General features: G+C 36.5%; 1 protein-coding gene across 1 annotated transcript; it reads right to left on the bottom strand.

Annotated features, from left to right (window-relative positions):
• Positions 1-3,395: 3,395 nt before the first annotated feature.
• Positions 3,396-13,649, bottom strand: LOC105442530 (G-protein coupled receptor GRL101-like). Its single transcript, XM_030991077.1, has 5 exons — positions 13,464-13,649; positions 12,748-12,977; positions 6,721-6,749; positions 4,021-4,161; positions 3,396-3,460 (listed from the first exon to the last, which is right to left on the bottom strand). The coding sequence occupies exons 1-5, from the start codon at positions 13,647-13,649 to the stop codon at positions 3,396-3,398; spliced, it is 651 nt and encodes a 216-aa protein (XP_030846937.1).
• Positions 13,650-16,089: the final 2,440 nt, after the last annotated feature.

Here is a 16,089-nt window from a genome sequence, read left to right as displayed (position 1 = left end):
CGTTGTTAACAAGTAACCTGGTGTTAGTAATCACATTAAACAACGCATTGGATATGTGAGAAAATATAAAATGTACCGATCACAGACAAGTATGTTATCGTATATCTTAGGGGTTCCATATCTATATACTAAATCCAAAATATGAGCTTTACATATTGCTTATGTAATGAGATACTATAAGTTCAAATTTAGTGCCCATGAATCAAGGGTGTCGATTTGTATCCGTGGTTGGGGGGGATGATAGGTGCCAAAATATTTTCGGCAAAGGATCAAAGCAACCAAGGGGTAGAGGCGTGTGGCAGGTTGCACCAACTCTCCTAGCGCGTGGCCAGGATTTCATTATAGGGGGGGGGGGGGCGGTAGTGAGCACGCAAAGCGTGCGAATCACTTACAGTGCCCGCGCTCCCTAGAGGGTTGGGTGCAGGAGTGAGGCGTGTCCCCCCTCCCCCACGAAGCGCGGAAGCTTTGAGGTTTCATTAAATTATAAGAGAAAGAAGACGATTCGTTTCACCGTTCTCGACTCTTAATTCTTGTTTGAATCAAGTTCCCCTTCCTCCGCGCGTAGCTTTGAGGTTTCATTAAATTATAAGAGAAAGAAGACGATTCGTTGCACCGTTCTCGACTCTTAATTCTTGTTTGAATCAAGTTCCCCTTCCTCCGCGCGTAGCGCGGAAGCTCTGACGTTTCATTAGATTATTAAAGAAAGAAAACGATTCGATGTACCATTCTCGACTCTTAAAACCTGTTTGAATCAAGTTCCCCTTTCTCCGCGCGTAGCGCGGAAGCTATGACGTTTCATTAGATTATTAAAGAAAGAAGACGATTCGATGAACCATTCTCGACTCTTAATCCTTGTTTGAATTAAGTTCCCTTTCCTCCGCGCGTAGCGCCGAAGCTTTCACATTTCATTAAATTATTAGAGAAGGTATATGATTCTTTGTATCGTTTCCTTGTCTGAATTCAGTTTCCCCCCTCCTGCGCGAAGCGCGGAACCTTTGACGTTTCATTTGATTATTACTCTTAATCCACGTCTGAATTCAATTTCGCCCATCCCGCGCGTAGCGCAGAAGCTTTCACGTTTCATTAAATTATTATAAAAAGAAGACGATTCGTTCTATCGTGTACTTTGACGTTTCATTTAAATAACTCTTAATCCTAGTCTGAATTTAGTTGCCCCCCTCCCGCGCAAAGCGGGGAAGCCTTGCCATTTCACTTAATTATTAGAAAAAGAAGACGATTCGTTGTACTGTTCTTTATATTAATCCTTGTCTGAATTCAGTTGTGACATAATAATAATCTTTCACCCCTAAACGAAAAAAATGTTTTAGGGAATATCAGGAAATGAAATGAGTGAGAAAAAAAATGAAAAGAAAGATACAATGACGTGAATTTTAAAAAGGGTGAACGGAAACAACACAACAACTAGTGAACTATCTTTCTCCTTGTCTCCGATCTCATCACGAATCCGTCACAGAGTTCATCTATGTTAACACTGTCCAGGATTGTCTGATGTGCATTGCAGATTGCTACTTTTGCGCTTCACGCTTAACATTTAGCTCATTGCTTTTTGACGCTACGTCTTTGCATTTGGCGCACTGCATTTATATGATGCTGTTGATTGGACAAATTGAATAAATTCATAAATTCCTGAGCCGTTCTCATTTACTTCGTATATATGTATGCATTATGAAAATGAGATAGCAAAATGTGTATATTGATGGTCATTTTGCGAGTAATAACCATTAACTACTCTCATCGGGCTCTCATCATTACTTTTTCTCTTCATTTTTTTTTTTAATGGTGAATTATGGGGGGGGGATGATTGTACAGGCCATCCCCCCACCTGAAATATTGGGGGGATATATCCCCCCCCCCACCCCCCCCCCCCCCCCCCCCCTGGGATCGACACCCATGCCATGAATGTAAAAACTGCTAGTTAAGTAGACTAGTCGACGCACATGTACGTGCTTGCATAGAATAGGGCGTACACGGAACCCGGTTTTTTTTTATAATGTGCCATATATTTTTGTTTTACTCCTGTACCGTCAACGAATACAATATCGTGTATAGGATTACAAACTTACAAGAATTCCAAGCTTTCCATTCCAGAGAAGGTTTGCTGTTCCAATGACGAGATGCCTTGACTCAAGAGAGAGCTGTATCAACATTAATACAAAGTGCATTTTATTTTTTATATCCCTCCACTGCAAAAATCTAATTGATATTGCATTATTTACGTCCGATTTTTACAAAAATGAATCATGAATTATATCCGAATATGACGTATTCCTAATCATGCGGGGAAAAGAAATGTCAATAATAATTTAAATGAGACTGTTAAACCTCCTTCAGATATGCCTTTGCAAAACGTGGCAATTAACAAAAAACAATAACTAAGTGTAATGCGCTGTTTTGTGTGTACACGGAGCTCGGTAGATACGCGTTGGAGGTTTGGCGCGCGCAGTTATTCATTTCTCTTCTCTAAAGCTAAAGCTAACTGCATGATCGTCCGGCGATCTGAATTTCGAGGAAATTGGATTGGATTTGAAAGGGAATTTTTAGAGAATTTAAGATAATGAGAAGAATACTAACAACCGGAATCTAGGGGAATTAAACTCTTCTAGTCCTGACAAAAGCCGAATCCGCTTCAATTCGTAGACAATTTCACTACTGGTCTGACATCACTATAATTCTGAGACGATTTAGCCTTTACTCTTCCAAGGAAGCATGAAATCCGTTGATATTTAGATCTTATTCAAATCCTCGGTCTTTAAGATTTTACATTTTTGTATGTTTGTATCAATTTTTTTTTCCAAAATCGGATCGTATTCATGTCGTATAGTATGCGGTGGGTTCTAGGCAGAAATTAACGTCCAGACAGAAATTAAGCTCTCTTAGACAAATGTTGATACCATCGATATAAGAACATCAATTTAATGCATACTAAACTCACATAATTTTTTGTTCCTTCTGGCACTGTAATATTTGTCCAAAGAATGGACCAAACAGTTCAATCTCTGTCGATGCCCTTGAAAAGAAAAATAGGAACTAGAAGCTGCTTTGCGAGTGTTTTAAAAGCTAATACATATATATCATACATGGATAAATGAATGAATATATAATTACTGTGATAAATCCATTGGATGAAAGAAATCAATTCTCTCAGCTATCTGGCAACCATAGCTCAGTGCATTCAAGGAATACATCCTACAGACTGTGTTTTTTTAGGTACACCTCACCGTTTCGTATAGTGATTTCGGCATAGTGTTGTTTCATTTAATTAATCAACTTTAATTAATAAGGCATCACAAAAAACGTTGATATTACTGAACCTGAATAAATATCAGCATAAAGGACTTCACTATTAGTCATGCTATCGTAAGTTACGATTATACTTACAGACATTTCAAGGCCGATACTGTAGGCATGGGATCCGCTACTTCATACTGAACACATGTACCTAATAACAAATCGAACACAGATGCAAGGTATAAGAATTTGATATTGAATCGAATGAAGCCTACCAAGCTTTAAAAAACTAATCTGGTAACATTTTTCCTATCCCTAAAGGTCTATTTGATATTATAAATTACTTTTCTGTATTCTCTTGTCCTTTTAAATACCAATATGTCACATAAAAATCAAAACCAAAGAATTAGGAGGAAAACAAGATACTTTTTCTTACCCAACTCCGAGTCGTTAGTCCTCTGTAGGAGAGAGTGGCAGTCACCTTCTTGACAAACAAATACAGGTGAAAAAGGGATTTGTTTAATAGAACTTAATAAAAAAAAAAAGTTTCGTTATTTCGACATCAAATCAACATTCAAAGTTATATAAGGTCATTTATTTTCAGATTAATTGAAAAGACGCATCAAAATAAAAATCAATACTGTAATAGTATTTCTTTCGGTTACGTTACGAACTTTTACAAATTGATATTTAGATTTAATTCTTAGATATTTGGAATTTCATCCGTTAAATAAATACGGAAACGTTTGAAGTTTTAACGTTTCCCCATACCTTGCGAATTCATTCCAAAGTTACACCAAAGTGTTAAACAGACGTTTCCTGCAACGAAGGATAAAAAGATAGTAGTTTGGTCAGTAACTGTTGATTGTGACGTAATGCGCGTGATGCTTTTGCGGTGTTTCAGCAATACCGCTTCAACAGTAGACGATGCACCAGAGGATGCAATCCTTCAAATCGAATCTTATGAATTGCCTTTCATTGCCGAAAAAAAAGAGATAGAAGAAATATATATGTTACAGTTCGTTCCTCTAGTAGGTGATGATTATTGTTCTAATTATTACTTTGCCCCCAAACTAGAGGCAAAATGTAACTATATAGTTCATCCATTGTGAAGAAGTTTGCATAAAAAAGGACAGCACTTTTGTTCAAGTCTTTTCTGGTTTACCTGCCCCCTAATTCTTCAAAGTTTTTTTTATTCTATACTGCTAAACACGCATACCTGCATTTTGGAAGCAATGAATCTGTTACGTTCTCATGTATGTGAGCTAAGATAAGTAGAAGAGGCTACCCTATTTTCACAGCGTATTATACTAACTTGTTAGCAAATATCCCCAGTGAAAAGCTAGCTGCGGGTGTTCACTGCCCCTAGCGAGGTAGATACATTCAGGGATGGACATAATTTATACATACCTCCTGAGCATATCACTCTGGCATCTCCAGAATCATCGCAGCTACCTTCACAAGCAATACCCACTCCAGAGCAATCAAAAAACGAAGACTCATTGCCAGAGCAATGTACACAGTCAAGAGCAACTTCATTCCAACTGCCATCTGATATGTCAGAGTTAGGAATCTTTACCGCTTGTCCCAGTTCAAGACTTCTGCAGACAACGTGAGCGTCGGCCATGTCCCAGGAGTCATGGCACACAGATCTCTGTAGGCCGTTGTAGTAGTACGTGACTACACCATCCAAGAAGCTGGTTCCATCAGCCAGATAGATGTTTTCGTCTGTAAGTTTAACAGATGAACGAAAAACACTGATGTAAACGATGTTACTTTATAAAAATGAATCAACAGAATGGGATTACCTTTTTGGGCGCGTACGTACCATAAAACATACAGTTGACATTTTGTTAATATATATATATATATATATATATATATATACCTTTCAGACACTAATATCGTTGTGGGCTGACTATTTTCCTTACTATTGAATCAAATCATCAAACAAGAATGAACCAATTACCTTCAGAAGAGCATAAAACACCAGCACCATCGAAAAGGCAGAAGTCTATTATTCCAAACTGTGCATTAGGACAGTTAAGGATATTTGTTTCCCGCCCAGTGCAACGGGCATCCTCAAGATATACATTGCCTGAACCCCAGCCGAAATCTATCTCAGTAAAAGCTGTTAGTGCACCGGCGAAACCTAAACTCTTGCATACGACATGCGCATCATTTAAGGTCCAAGATCCGGCACAAACAGTCCCCCAGGTTGATTTGGAGAAAAATTCCACTCTTCCTTCACTGCTATTTCTGCCACCGACCAGACGAACTAGGATGAGAACAAGAAATCGGTTTTCTTTATTCTTAATGGTATATTGGTTAACAAAATGGAACTGTTTCTGATATTTGAATCCACATTTTTTGTTATATAGGCTTTTTAATTTTAAGCGCATAAAGAACATGAAATGAATATGAAAATAAATATAAAACGTGCCATTTATATTGATGACAATCAACAAAAAAGAAACAAATTGTAATCCGAAAGTCTTGAGAAAGACGTCCCCACCATATAAATTACTCCCACTCGTATCGTACTAGTTTATTTTGTTACTAGTTACTATTTATTGTGAAGAGAAAAAAATGGTCCAGCAAGATTTACCAGACCGAAAATAATAACATCTACAATGACTACGACCAACGATGTCTGTTGACAATAGTAAGTGCTCTTTACATATCAGAAAATGATCTTTAAGAAAATTGGGATTCGTTAAAATGATTTTACCTCATTTCCCTTTGAATTTCTTCACAAGTCGTTTAATTGGTGGGTTGCATTTGTTACATAATATAACTCAGTCATACCGGCAGACCGACAACTGACTGGAAACTAACAGATTGTTTTACTATTCAGTGTCATTTAATAGATCATATTTGTTCGGTCTGTTTAGGTAATCTTTGTTGTGACAAACTGGTAAAAAGCGGAATATTAGACCCCTCTTTGTTTGGTTCATAGCACATCACGTGATATCGATTGCTTGGAACACAATTAGAATATTTCACTCCCGGTCATTTTTCGATTATTATAATTATATTTTGTTGACGTGGTCAAGTGAGTACAACCCTGCACAAGATCAGTTACTCACTGTTCGTAATGTGTTAGTTATATATTTTCCCTTATCATAACATTACCATAACATCCTTCGGCGGACCAATGAGTGCTAACTTTACACGCCTTACCAACGTATAACATTCTTTGCCAGTATTACAGCCGAGGAACGACAACTCACCTCCATCTGAGCATCGAACTCTGGCGCTGCGGGTAGAGTTACATTTGCCAATGCTGAAAGTGGATCCTAGACAGTCCAATATCCTAGACTCACTTCCATTACATCTCACACCATTCAAAATGTAACCTCCCATTTCCTTAGAAGAAATGAAATCATGGTCGACGTCTAGTGCTGTACCAAGTCCCAGTTCTCTGCAAGCAACGTGTCCATCGCTGAGATCCCAATGGTCACTGCAAACTGGTCTCCAGGATCCTAGGTAGAATACTTCTACCCTGCCTCCACCGGGAAAGTGGGCTCCTGTCAAGCGAACTTTAAAACAGATATAAATCATTGTCAGGAAAGATTTAAATAGCCTAATATGATTTTCATTTTTCAGAGGCCAAACCTCTTGTATGATATTCCAATTGGTCATGCCCTAGTCATACCCCAAAATCCACTTTAAATCGATTGACATCATTCTTGGAGTAATGTAATTTTTGCTCGAGCTATTATTGGTCTTGTATGAGGCCCTTCTGGCTGATTAGGGCATTCACTTTGGAAGCTTAAAAGTGCCGACGAGATGATGGATAACTTAGGAAAAGAAGACGAGAAGACGAGCTGTTTGAATTCGGCAATTTCACTTGTTTAGCACGAGAAGACCATCATCAGTTCAGATATTTCTAAAGGTCTTGTTGAATCATCTTTTCATCTTTAAGTTTGCATAAAGTAATCTGTATTTTCCACTTTTTCATAGCTTAAGAAATGAAAAAATGTGAATGAGAATTACAAAAAGATAAACCAGAGAATGCCAATCGATATACAAAAATATTGATCATGAGTTCAACTGGTGAGCACTTTTTGCTCATGTACAAATTGTAATTTAGAGCATTCTGGATCAAAAATATAAACCAAACGTCACTTAAAGATAATACTCAACTGCTGTGAGAAGAATTAGCAACTGTCATCTCGTCCTAAACAAATTGACTTTTAAGCTTCCGTAATTTAACAAGTTTATTAACACCGGGATTCCAGGTAGAATGAATTAATGAATCACTTAATTTATTTAATGAATATCCTTCTGCAATAAAGAGGATGATTCTTATCTCTTTCATGACGGAGGAAACCGTGTAAAGATTACGCAACATGGATAAACAAATTGTCTTACTTGTATAGTTTGTGCAAAAAGCGTAAGCTTTCGCTGGTGCCCAACAGTCTCCCCCTTCATCGACATCACTACTCGGACAATCTAAAATAGACGTCTCGTTCCCAACACATCGGACATCATACAGAATATTGTCAGGATGGGGTTTATAGCTTCCGTGGTCGGTAAGCACTGCTCCACTGAACCCAAGTTCGAAGCACGTTACCTCAGAGTCTGCTCGACCCCAGGCCACGTTGCAGATGGTTCCCCAGGTTCCGTTGATGTAGACAAGAACGAATCCTTCAGAGACCAGGTCCTTGTCGTAACGGTCAACAAGACGGACATTCCTTTCTGCAGCAAAAAAATGAAAAGACTTTGATGAAACAAGTCAAGAAAGTGATGAAGGAAGCTTTCCATATCTAGTTCCTAATAATAAGGATCATGAGCTTTCATTTTTTTTTTTTATTATAACAATGTCGACCAGCACCATTAGTTAAAATTATGAGATAAAAACTTACCAACAGTCACATTTCCATTAGATGAAATCGCCTTTACTCTGTGTCTACCAAGACAAAGCAGTATTGTTGCGCAAAAGAATAAACATGAGATAGTCTTACGAAGATTCATGATCATTTTTTAATAGTCATTTCCAACTTCCAAACTGTCTTAGAAGGGAACGAATGAAGATCGTTTATATATAATCTTGGCTGTGGATTCGTGACAGTACGCTGAGTGGGACGTATTTATACCGTTTTCGCTTTTTCATAACAATGCTGTTTCACAACAAAATTAAGTCATCCGTCAAATGACAGTTTTGACGTGAGCACTATTAAGAAGCTTAGTATAAGGGCCAATAAAGATTTTACTTAATAACCCGCTAAAAAGGTGTGCTATAAAGCGTATTCAACAAAAGAGATGGCGCAAAGAACGGAGTCGTCGTGATGTTGAAGCTATTCATCAACGTCAATTACGTATCCTAGATACCTTGTCGATGGATTAAAGATTATAAATTAAGATTGATGTAACTTGTTAACTTTAGTTTTTAAGGCACCCACACAGAAATGGGAAGGGGGGATATTAGTGGTATGGCGGTACGGTCAGCTCTTTGCCTTCTCTAGAAACGGACTTTGATGGACGTCGGTTCGAAACTGGCTCGCGCATTTTGATGGTTCCCTAGACATTTCGATTTGATAGATGCAAATCTGTGAAATGCCATTAACTCCGCACACCCCCCCCCCACACACACACACACAAGGACACAAAAACACACACTGGTTTCTAAGAAGATAACAAATGAAGAGACGAAATTATTATGAGGAGTTGAATAATGCAGAACAGACTACAAGAAAAGAGCGAGAGAAAAAAGAAAAAAGAAAGAAGATTCAAATCAAGAGAAGAAACAAGAGAAAAAACAGATAGATGAAAAAGGAACAACGGCTATGGTTAATACAATGGGAAGAGGAGAGTGAAAGCGTCAGAAAAGAGACCGGAGGTTGTATGTCACTAACTCACTTGCGATTGTCATATTCTGTTTGGTTTGTTAATTTCGCATATGAGTAACTAAACCCGCTGTATTTTAACGGATTATGCAATTAACATTAAAAGCAGGTTGAAGTTTGTAAAGGCTTTTTAGATGCGAGTGAAGGACAGGATATTTGAATTAAAATGATTGGAGATTGTCAGGTTCTATTTAGTGCAAATAATGTGTTAATATAAACATTCAGTCAATGTATAATTGGATAAATTGTTATATTGCTAAAAACAATACAGTCATATTTCATAGAAAAAACTCATTTGCTCTATTTTAACAAATCATACGATTAAAATTTAAAATAAATTGTGTCATCCCTTATTTGAATTAACTAGAGAAGGAAATATTGGAACTAGAGCAACAGGGAAGTCGTGATGTTACGTTTAGTTTGTCAAAATAGTACATGAATAAGTAAACTAAGTCGCTGTATACTAAGATAATATGATATTGACATTAAAAATTGTGTTCGGTTGGGTAAACACTTGTTGCATGAAGCAAATAAAGTGACGAATGTGAAACAGCGAGATCGAAACAGCGAGATGCGAGATTGACATGTTCTAATAAGTTTGTTGCTACAATATTTGAATGATTAAACTCCCTCGTTGTGAATTGGTGCGTTGCATTAAACGCCCAATGGGTTTGCTAAATTACTGTTTGAAGAATTTAAAGCAACGAAACCTGAAATAAAAGAAAGAAAGAAAAAGTATAACCAATGGGAGTGCTAGAATCAGACCGTGCTTAATTGGGATTGAAGACATTTTCACCAAACGTTAACCCAATTCGTGCGTCAGGATCGTGAGAAATCAACAGAAATTACGCTTATATTAGGACAGTTTATTTGCATTTTGTCATGCTAAGTAGTTTTTTCTGCTACACAAAACACACCCATTAAAAAAGTATATAATGGACTTTTTGACGCGAGCTTTTCAAAGTGTAATTTTTTTTATTCTGATTCTCGATGTCTATAAAAATCACCTTTCTGTTGGCTGAAGTTGAACAAAAATAGATAAAGTAATCGACAAACTAATACACAAGATAATTTAAGTACGCACACAAGGATAGACCAAAATTAGGTGAAACTTGGAACAAGGAAAAGGTAAAGAGATACAGTATATATTAATGTTTGAAATTTATAAAAACGAAAAAAAAGAAAGTTGTAGTAATCCTGCGAATAGTATGACTTTGTCGGCATATAAACATGTATATGTATATATCTAAAAATATATATAGAGAGAGAGGGGAGAGAAAGGGGAGAGAGAGAGAGAGAGAGGTGGAAATGTAGTCTAGAATAATTTAGATAAGGCGGGTATTTTTCTATTTATCAGTCTATTATACTATTCCCAGTCAAAATAAAGATTTGTCACATCATGATCCACGTTTCTGGTAGTCAATAACAATAGCATGTCAAGTCGTTTCCAAGGAAAAATAAACCTGGCCCCCCCCCCCCCCCAAAAAAAAGACTGTAATATAGTTTGAGATTTTTTTTTTCTCTGAACCAAATTTATAGTTCAGCGCAGGCGCGTATGCAGGGGGGGGGGGGTCGGGGTTAAACCCCCCCCCCCCGTGTGTATGTTTTTGTGAACCCCCCCCCCCTTTTGAGGTTTTTTTGTTTTATTATTATTAAAAAAAAATTATGCCAATGGCTGTCCTAAAAAAGGTGACCTTACCCCCCCCCCCACCCCCCTCCCCCACTGAGCGACTTTTCACATTTTCGGGAGCAAAATAATAAAGCTGAGTCGTTGCAAAATTTTGGGCCCGATTTTAACCACCCCCCCCCCCCCCTTGAAAAAATCCTGCGTACGCCACTGCTTTAGCAAGTAATATCGAGCGCAATGCTCCCGTGAAAATGTCCCTGTATAAAACTCTCGGGGCTGTTTCTGCACATACCAATAATTACATTTTTGTCCCCTTCAGCTTAAGATTTGCCACATTACACTTCTATCTGTTTGTCCATCTGCAATTTGGTGTTCTGTCACAGCCAAAGGTCCGTGATACCCGAGGAAATGTAAATTTCTCTATCTTTTTCTCTATTCTCACTTGTTCTCCTTCTCTCCACATATTTTTTCTTTAACTGACGTTTTCACTTCCGTTCCTCTCTCTGATACACATACACAAAATGTCTTTTGATCCAGGATTCTAGGAATTATACACTGTACAGAAACAGAAAGAGCAAAAAATCACAGAAATTTTTGGACCTTTTCTAATGCAGAAAATTGTGACATTCAGGTATAAGAACGATTTAATTACGTGATCAATGCAGTCTCTAAATTGGCAATGCGTCGTGAAATTTATAATCACTATTTTGTGCTCAATTTGCAATTTTTGGTTGAATTAAGTGATTTACATTTACTGCAGTTTCAAATCCATTTTAATTTTTTGAAACAATGTAAGATTAGTTCATAAAAATAACTGGAACAAATTTGAGAATGAAAAGTCATTTATTTAGACCTTAAAAATACTGTGAACTGCTATGATTTAATTATTTTTAATTCCCAGTAGTGATCGCAGTGTATCTTGCACATACTGCTATTTTTTTTAATGAAAGGGGCTTACAAAACTAGGTTATTTTAAAGATTGGATATATTTACTTGATTTTTCCTTTTTACAACAAATGATTAATAAATGATCATCATTATAGGAACAGAAAAAACGTACTGAAAAATTATTTGGTTGCAATTCATATTTTTTATGTACACTATTTTTCACAATGCCACAAAGAATGTTTTTACCATAAAAAGTATAGCAGTTAAAAATACGGACAATTTAACAAAAAATTATAAAGGGTTGTTAACAATATACATATTATAATTGACATTTTCAAAAGCGTACATGTTTTCGTTTGTTTCCTTATACACCAGTTTTTTTAAATTGTACATTGAATAAATAAAGGTGATTTGAAATATTCAGGGCTTTAAAGCTTTCATATCAATCATTAAAGAAGCATAATCATTCATATATACGGTACACATTCCAAAATATACAAACGAAAAACAGGGTATCACTTTCCCTTTCATTTATGGAAATATAAAATGCATATCATAGTTTACCATAATAGTTGTCCCATGGATAATATATGATTAGAAGTCTTAATACATTTATTCGGTATCAAGAAATATAACAGCACGATAATCGGAAATGCGCTTCTAGACTTTATTCAACACTTGCTATAACAATAATTTAGCACAAGGATACAATAACAAAACAAACAAAACAATGTCTTAATCGACATGACATAAAACTGGCAATTAGGACAGGTATTTTGTATCTCCTGTTTACCATTATTGTGTTTCTTGTCCTTAGCTAAATCAAGTTTTGAGTGTAATGACTTTTTGAAACATTCCATAATGTCCATTACGATAATGACCACAGGGAATATGATCAAATACATTTATAAAGAATCTATTATTCTTTTTTCCCCTCCATTCACCGTCAGTACTTCAAAATGCGTCATTACCGTGGTCAATATCCTAACTTCATTTTAAAGATGACCACCATTGTTGAGTTCGGTCAAGGAGGTGTCATTTACACTCGCTCTTTTTGCTGTCATACCATCCACTTTCGGTTTTGTTCTGACTTGTTCAGCCTTTTTCTTGTTTTCAATATAATTAACGAACGTGTACAGTACAGGATTAATTGATGAGTTTATAGGGATGATGAATATCACACTCCAAGCATACAGGGATGTCGGTAGGACAACCAGACCGGATTGAGTAAGAATACCCATAACTATGATGGGCATCCAGCAGGCGAAATCAGTTCCAACGATAAACGCCATTTTTCTAGCAACTTTGATTTCTCGATTACGTAAAGCAGCATTCGCTACAGATTGGGTTGATCTCTTTACCTGTATGAACATCATTATATAGCATATTAATATAATAATGAATAGAATCATGTTAACATTGATAAATGTTGCAACGGCATAGAGCCAGGATGGACGAAAAGTGCTCTCGACAACTACATACTCAATTAAGAATCCACTACTAAATAAGTTCTCTGTAAACTCAGGCCTTCCTATCTCTTCAGACTCGGCGTGTAGTGGCAAACCAACGCAAACATCGGAAAGTCCGTAAAACCCGGGCAAATCCGATGGAACCAAATTGGGTATGACACTGAGTATGCACATGACTAACCATAATAACATCATGATAATTCTGGCTGATTTCACAGTCAAACGATACCCACTGAAAGGAAATATAATACAGACGAATCGATCTAACGTCATTAATGCCAATGTAAAAACAGAACATTCGCTGGATAGAAAAGCGAGGAAACTCGAAAATTTGCACAAAAGCGATTCACGCCAAATTGGTGCACTCAAGAAATAAACACTGCCGAAATAGATATCTGCTGGTGTGATGATTATCGTATAGATACCCGTGAGACAGTCTGCCACGGCTAAGTTCATGATTAAGAGAGTTTGGACGGTGAGCTGCTGCTCCTGGCGAATACGTAGTATCAGGACAGTCAGGTTGCCGACGAGAGATGTAAGTCCTATGACCCAGCCGGCGATCATTAAGACAACGTTTGGATAAAGCCTGCCACAGGTTTCCAGAGGACTTGTAGAAGAAGTCCTAGCGCAAGTGACGTTTTCTCTTTGATCAAGAAGACAGCACAGCCTGTTACCAGACGTGGATCTGAAAGAGAAGCGAAGATGTATTTTTAAAGAGGCTATTTCCTTTTAATTGTGCTAAATATCTAATTTCATTGTTAATTATCTACTAGTAAAAGGAATCAGCTATCGATTCTAAAAGACCTAAATAGCAAATGTCTATTAAAGAGAACCTGACGTCTTACCAGGCATTACTAAATGTTTGGTTTTGACCAAAGTGAGCTACTCAATACATCATCACATCGGCGATGCGTTGCATCTATGATCTATGAATACAAATATACTTACATGGCTTTCAAAGATGTTAGGCAAGTCAGTGGGTTTCCTGGATCGATTGTAGTTGTAAATCCAGTAGGAAACTGTTCACGATCAGGCAAATTAATTGTTAAAAAGTTTAATCTATTTAAAGATTAAATTCAATATTTTATATTTTCATCATAAGTTATGCTGTTTATATATAAAATGTGAACGTTTGACGCCAGAGTAATATTTCAACAAACTTAAATAGTAATTTGAGGAATAGTTTGAATGATGCGCGTAAATACAATATCTAATATACTGAATGTGCATACATATAAATACATGTCATACGGTTCGTTCGTTCGTTCGTGTCTCCTTAGATCAACATTAATGTATCTTGATCTTCGGAGTACTTGCTACTACCGGCCGTGTCAGACACGTAAAGTTACCTCACGTCATATCATTATTCTTGTACTTACATATACACCAGACTTATGGTGTTAACGAATACGCCAGGATCGATGCGAGTGATTGGATTGATGCTCAAATCACTTTGGATGAAAAAAATATTCATTGAAATATGATTTAAAGATTTGTTTCTGTATCTCAAATGATATCATATTGATTGCTTTTAATTTTAACGATAACAAAATATTGTTTTACTACAATATTATTATTTCAACTCTAACAATTCGATTCAGTGTTCAAAACAAAGGCATTTACCATACACCAAAAGATCTGTAAGGTATTTTGAGATGAAATTTAGATATATAACTCATTTTTCTGACCCCAGATATAATGTTATCGGGTTGATTTATAATTATAAAAATATTAATTATACCAAACAATAGTCTTCAAATTCAATAACAAATTAAATCAATTATTTGCCATTTATTCATTCACTTGTCCATGAACGCTACACATTTCCGTCTTAAATCTACCCACTGATATCCCGTCATTTAAAGGTCATTAAAGGAGAACTTACCCTAATGAATAGGTGTCGGTATCCTGAAAAACGAGATGAATTCCTTACGAATAAATCTTACGAACGTGTACAAGATAAATATAAAATGGAGATTTCTTGACATGGAGTAATGCCTTTTAGCATGACATGGACGCAGCTATTTTCTTGAAGATGTGACGTACCAGGCGGAGTTGTACATGTATCATGCACCAAATTTTAATTGGAAAGATTTTTTAATTCAATAACATAACCTTCACTTTTCAACAAGTGAAGTCAAAGCCGAGTAGGCAAACAAATACATGAGGTGAAAAATATATAAACAGGGTTACAATTTTTACCCATTTATTTAAAAATACAAAAATATAGCGGTTGAAAAATCATTTCATTTATGAGAACCTTTACCCAAGAACAGTACCGACTTATTTATGCAATTTGCTTTCTGGCAATCGAAGTGCAAAGGATAATAGCAGGTGAATTAAAATGCTTCAACCCCATAAACACCTGGGAAGGAAGCATCCGAAATTTTGGATACATTTATTTAATATACGACCCGGAGTCCGCATGGTACGTTGTGCAATCAAGAAAATGGCGATGCCAATGTCTTGCTGAAAAATTGTAATTTATTTATTCTTGCTTCATGTCCTTCTCATACACTTTGGTGGGGAATCTTGTAGATTGATGGGTAAGAATGCAATACATCTCTCAGAACAACTCAAGTTATTCTTTGGGGTTGGTTCTCCTTTAAATTGTCAAACAAAAAGAAATAAAATAAGAAAAAGGCGCTGAAATTTAAACGTTCAAAACTCGCAACTTACATAATTAAGAGGTTAATTTGGTCGTGGAAGTCACTTCTAGCTATGTGTTTGATGTCATTGCTGGAGAAGTTCCTAAAATATGAATAAGACAAGTCTGTTATTTTACAGTCAGTGGCGTGTCAGGGTGGATTATGTTATGGATCATTCACCAACAAACCAAGACAATGACAAAGAGGCCTTAACATAATTCATGTTTACTGCCGAGGTTAAAGTATAAGGACCATCTGTAGTAAAAAGTAGTAGTAGTAGTAATAGAAGTAGTAGAATTAGTAACAATAGCCTTCAATTACTTTCGATATTGTTCATCATTTTCTTTAATCGTTAC

Source organism: Strongylocentrotus purpuratus, unplaced genomic scaffold, assembly GCF_000002235.5.
Source record: "Strongylocentrotus purpuratus isolate Spur 01 unplaced genomic scaffold, Spur_5.0 spur5_scaffold_2, whole genome shotgun sequence".
Taxonomy (NCBI): domain Eukaryota; kingdom Metazoa; phylum Echinodermata; class Echinoidea; order Camarodonta; family Strongylocentrotidae; genus Strongylocentrotus; species Strongylocentrotus purpuratus.
This window is presented reverse-complemented; position numbering and strand designations above follow the sequence as displayed.

What these genes read in the sequence shown, in the direction of transcription:
- LOC105442530 (XM_030991077.1), bottom strand. Translation starts at nt 13,649, where the DNA reads ATGATCGCCGGCTGGGTCATAGGACTTACATCTCTCGTCGGCAACCTG. An exon ending in ATTAATCCTGTACTGTACAC is followed by an intron (nt 6,750 to 12,747) that starts GTTCGTTAATTA and finishes GAGGCAGGGTAG; the next exon opens with AAGTATTCTACCTAGGATCC. An exon ending in CTTTGGAATGAATTCGCAAG is followed by an intron (nt 3,461 to 4,020) that starts GTATGGGGAAAC and finishes ATTTGTTATTAG; the next exon opens with GTACATGTGTTCAGTATGAA.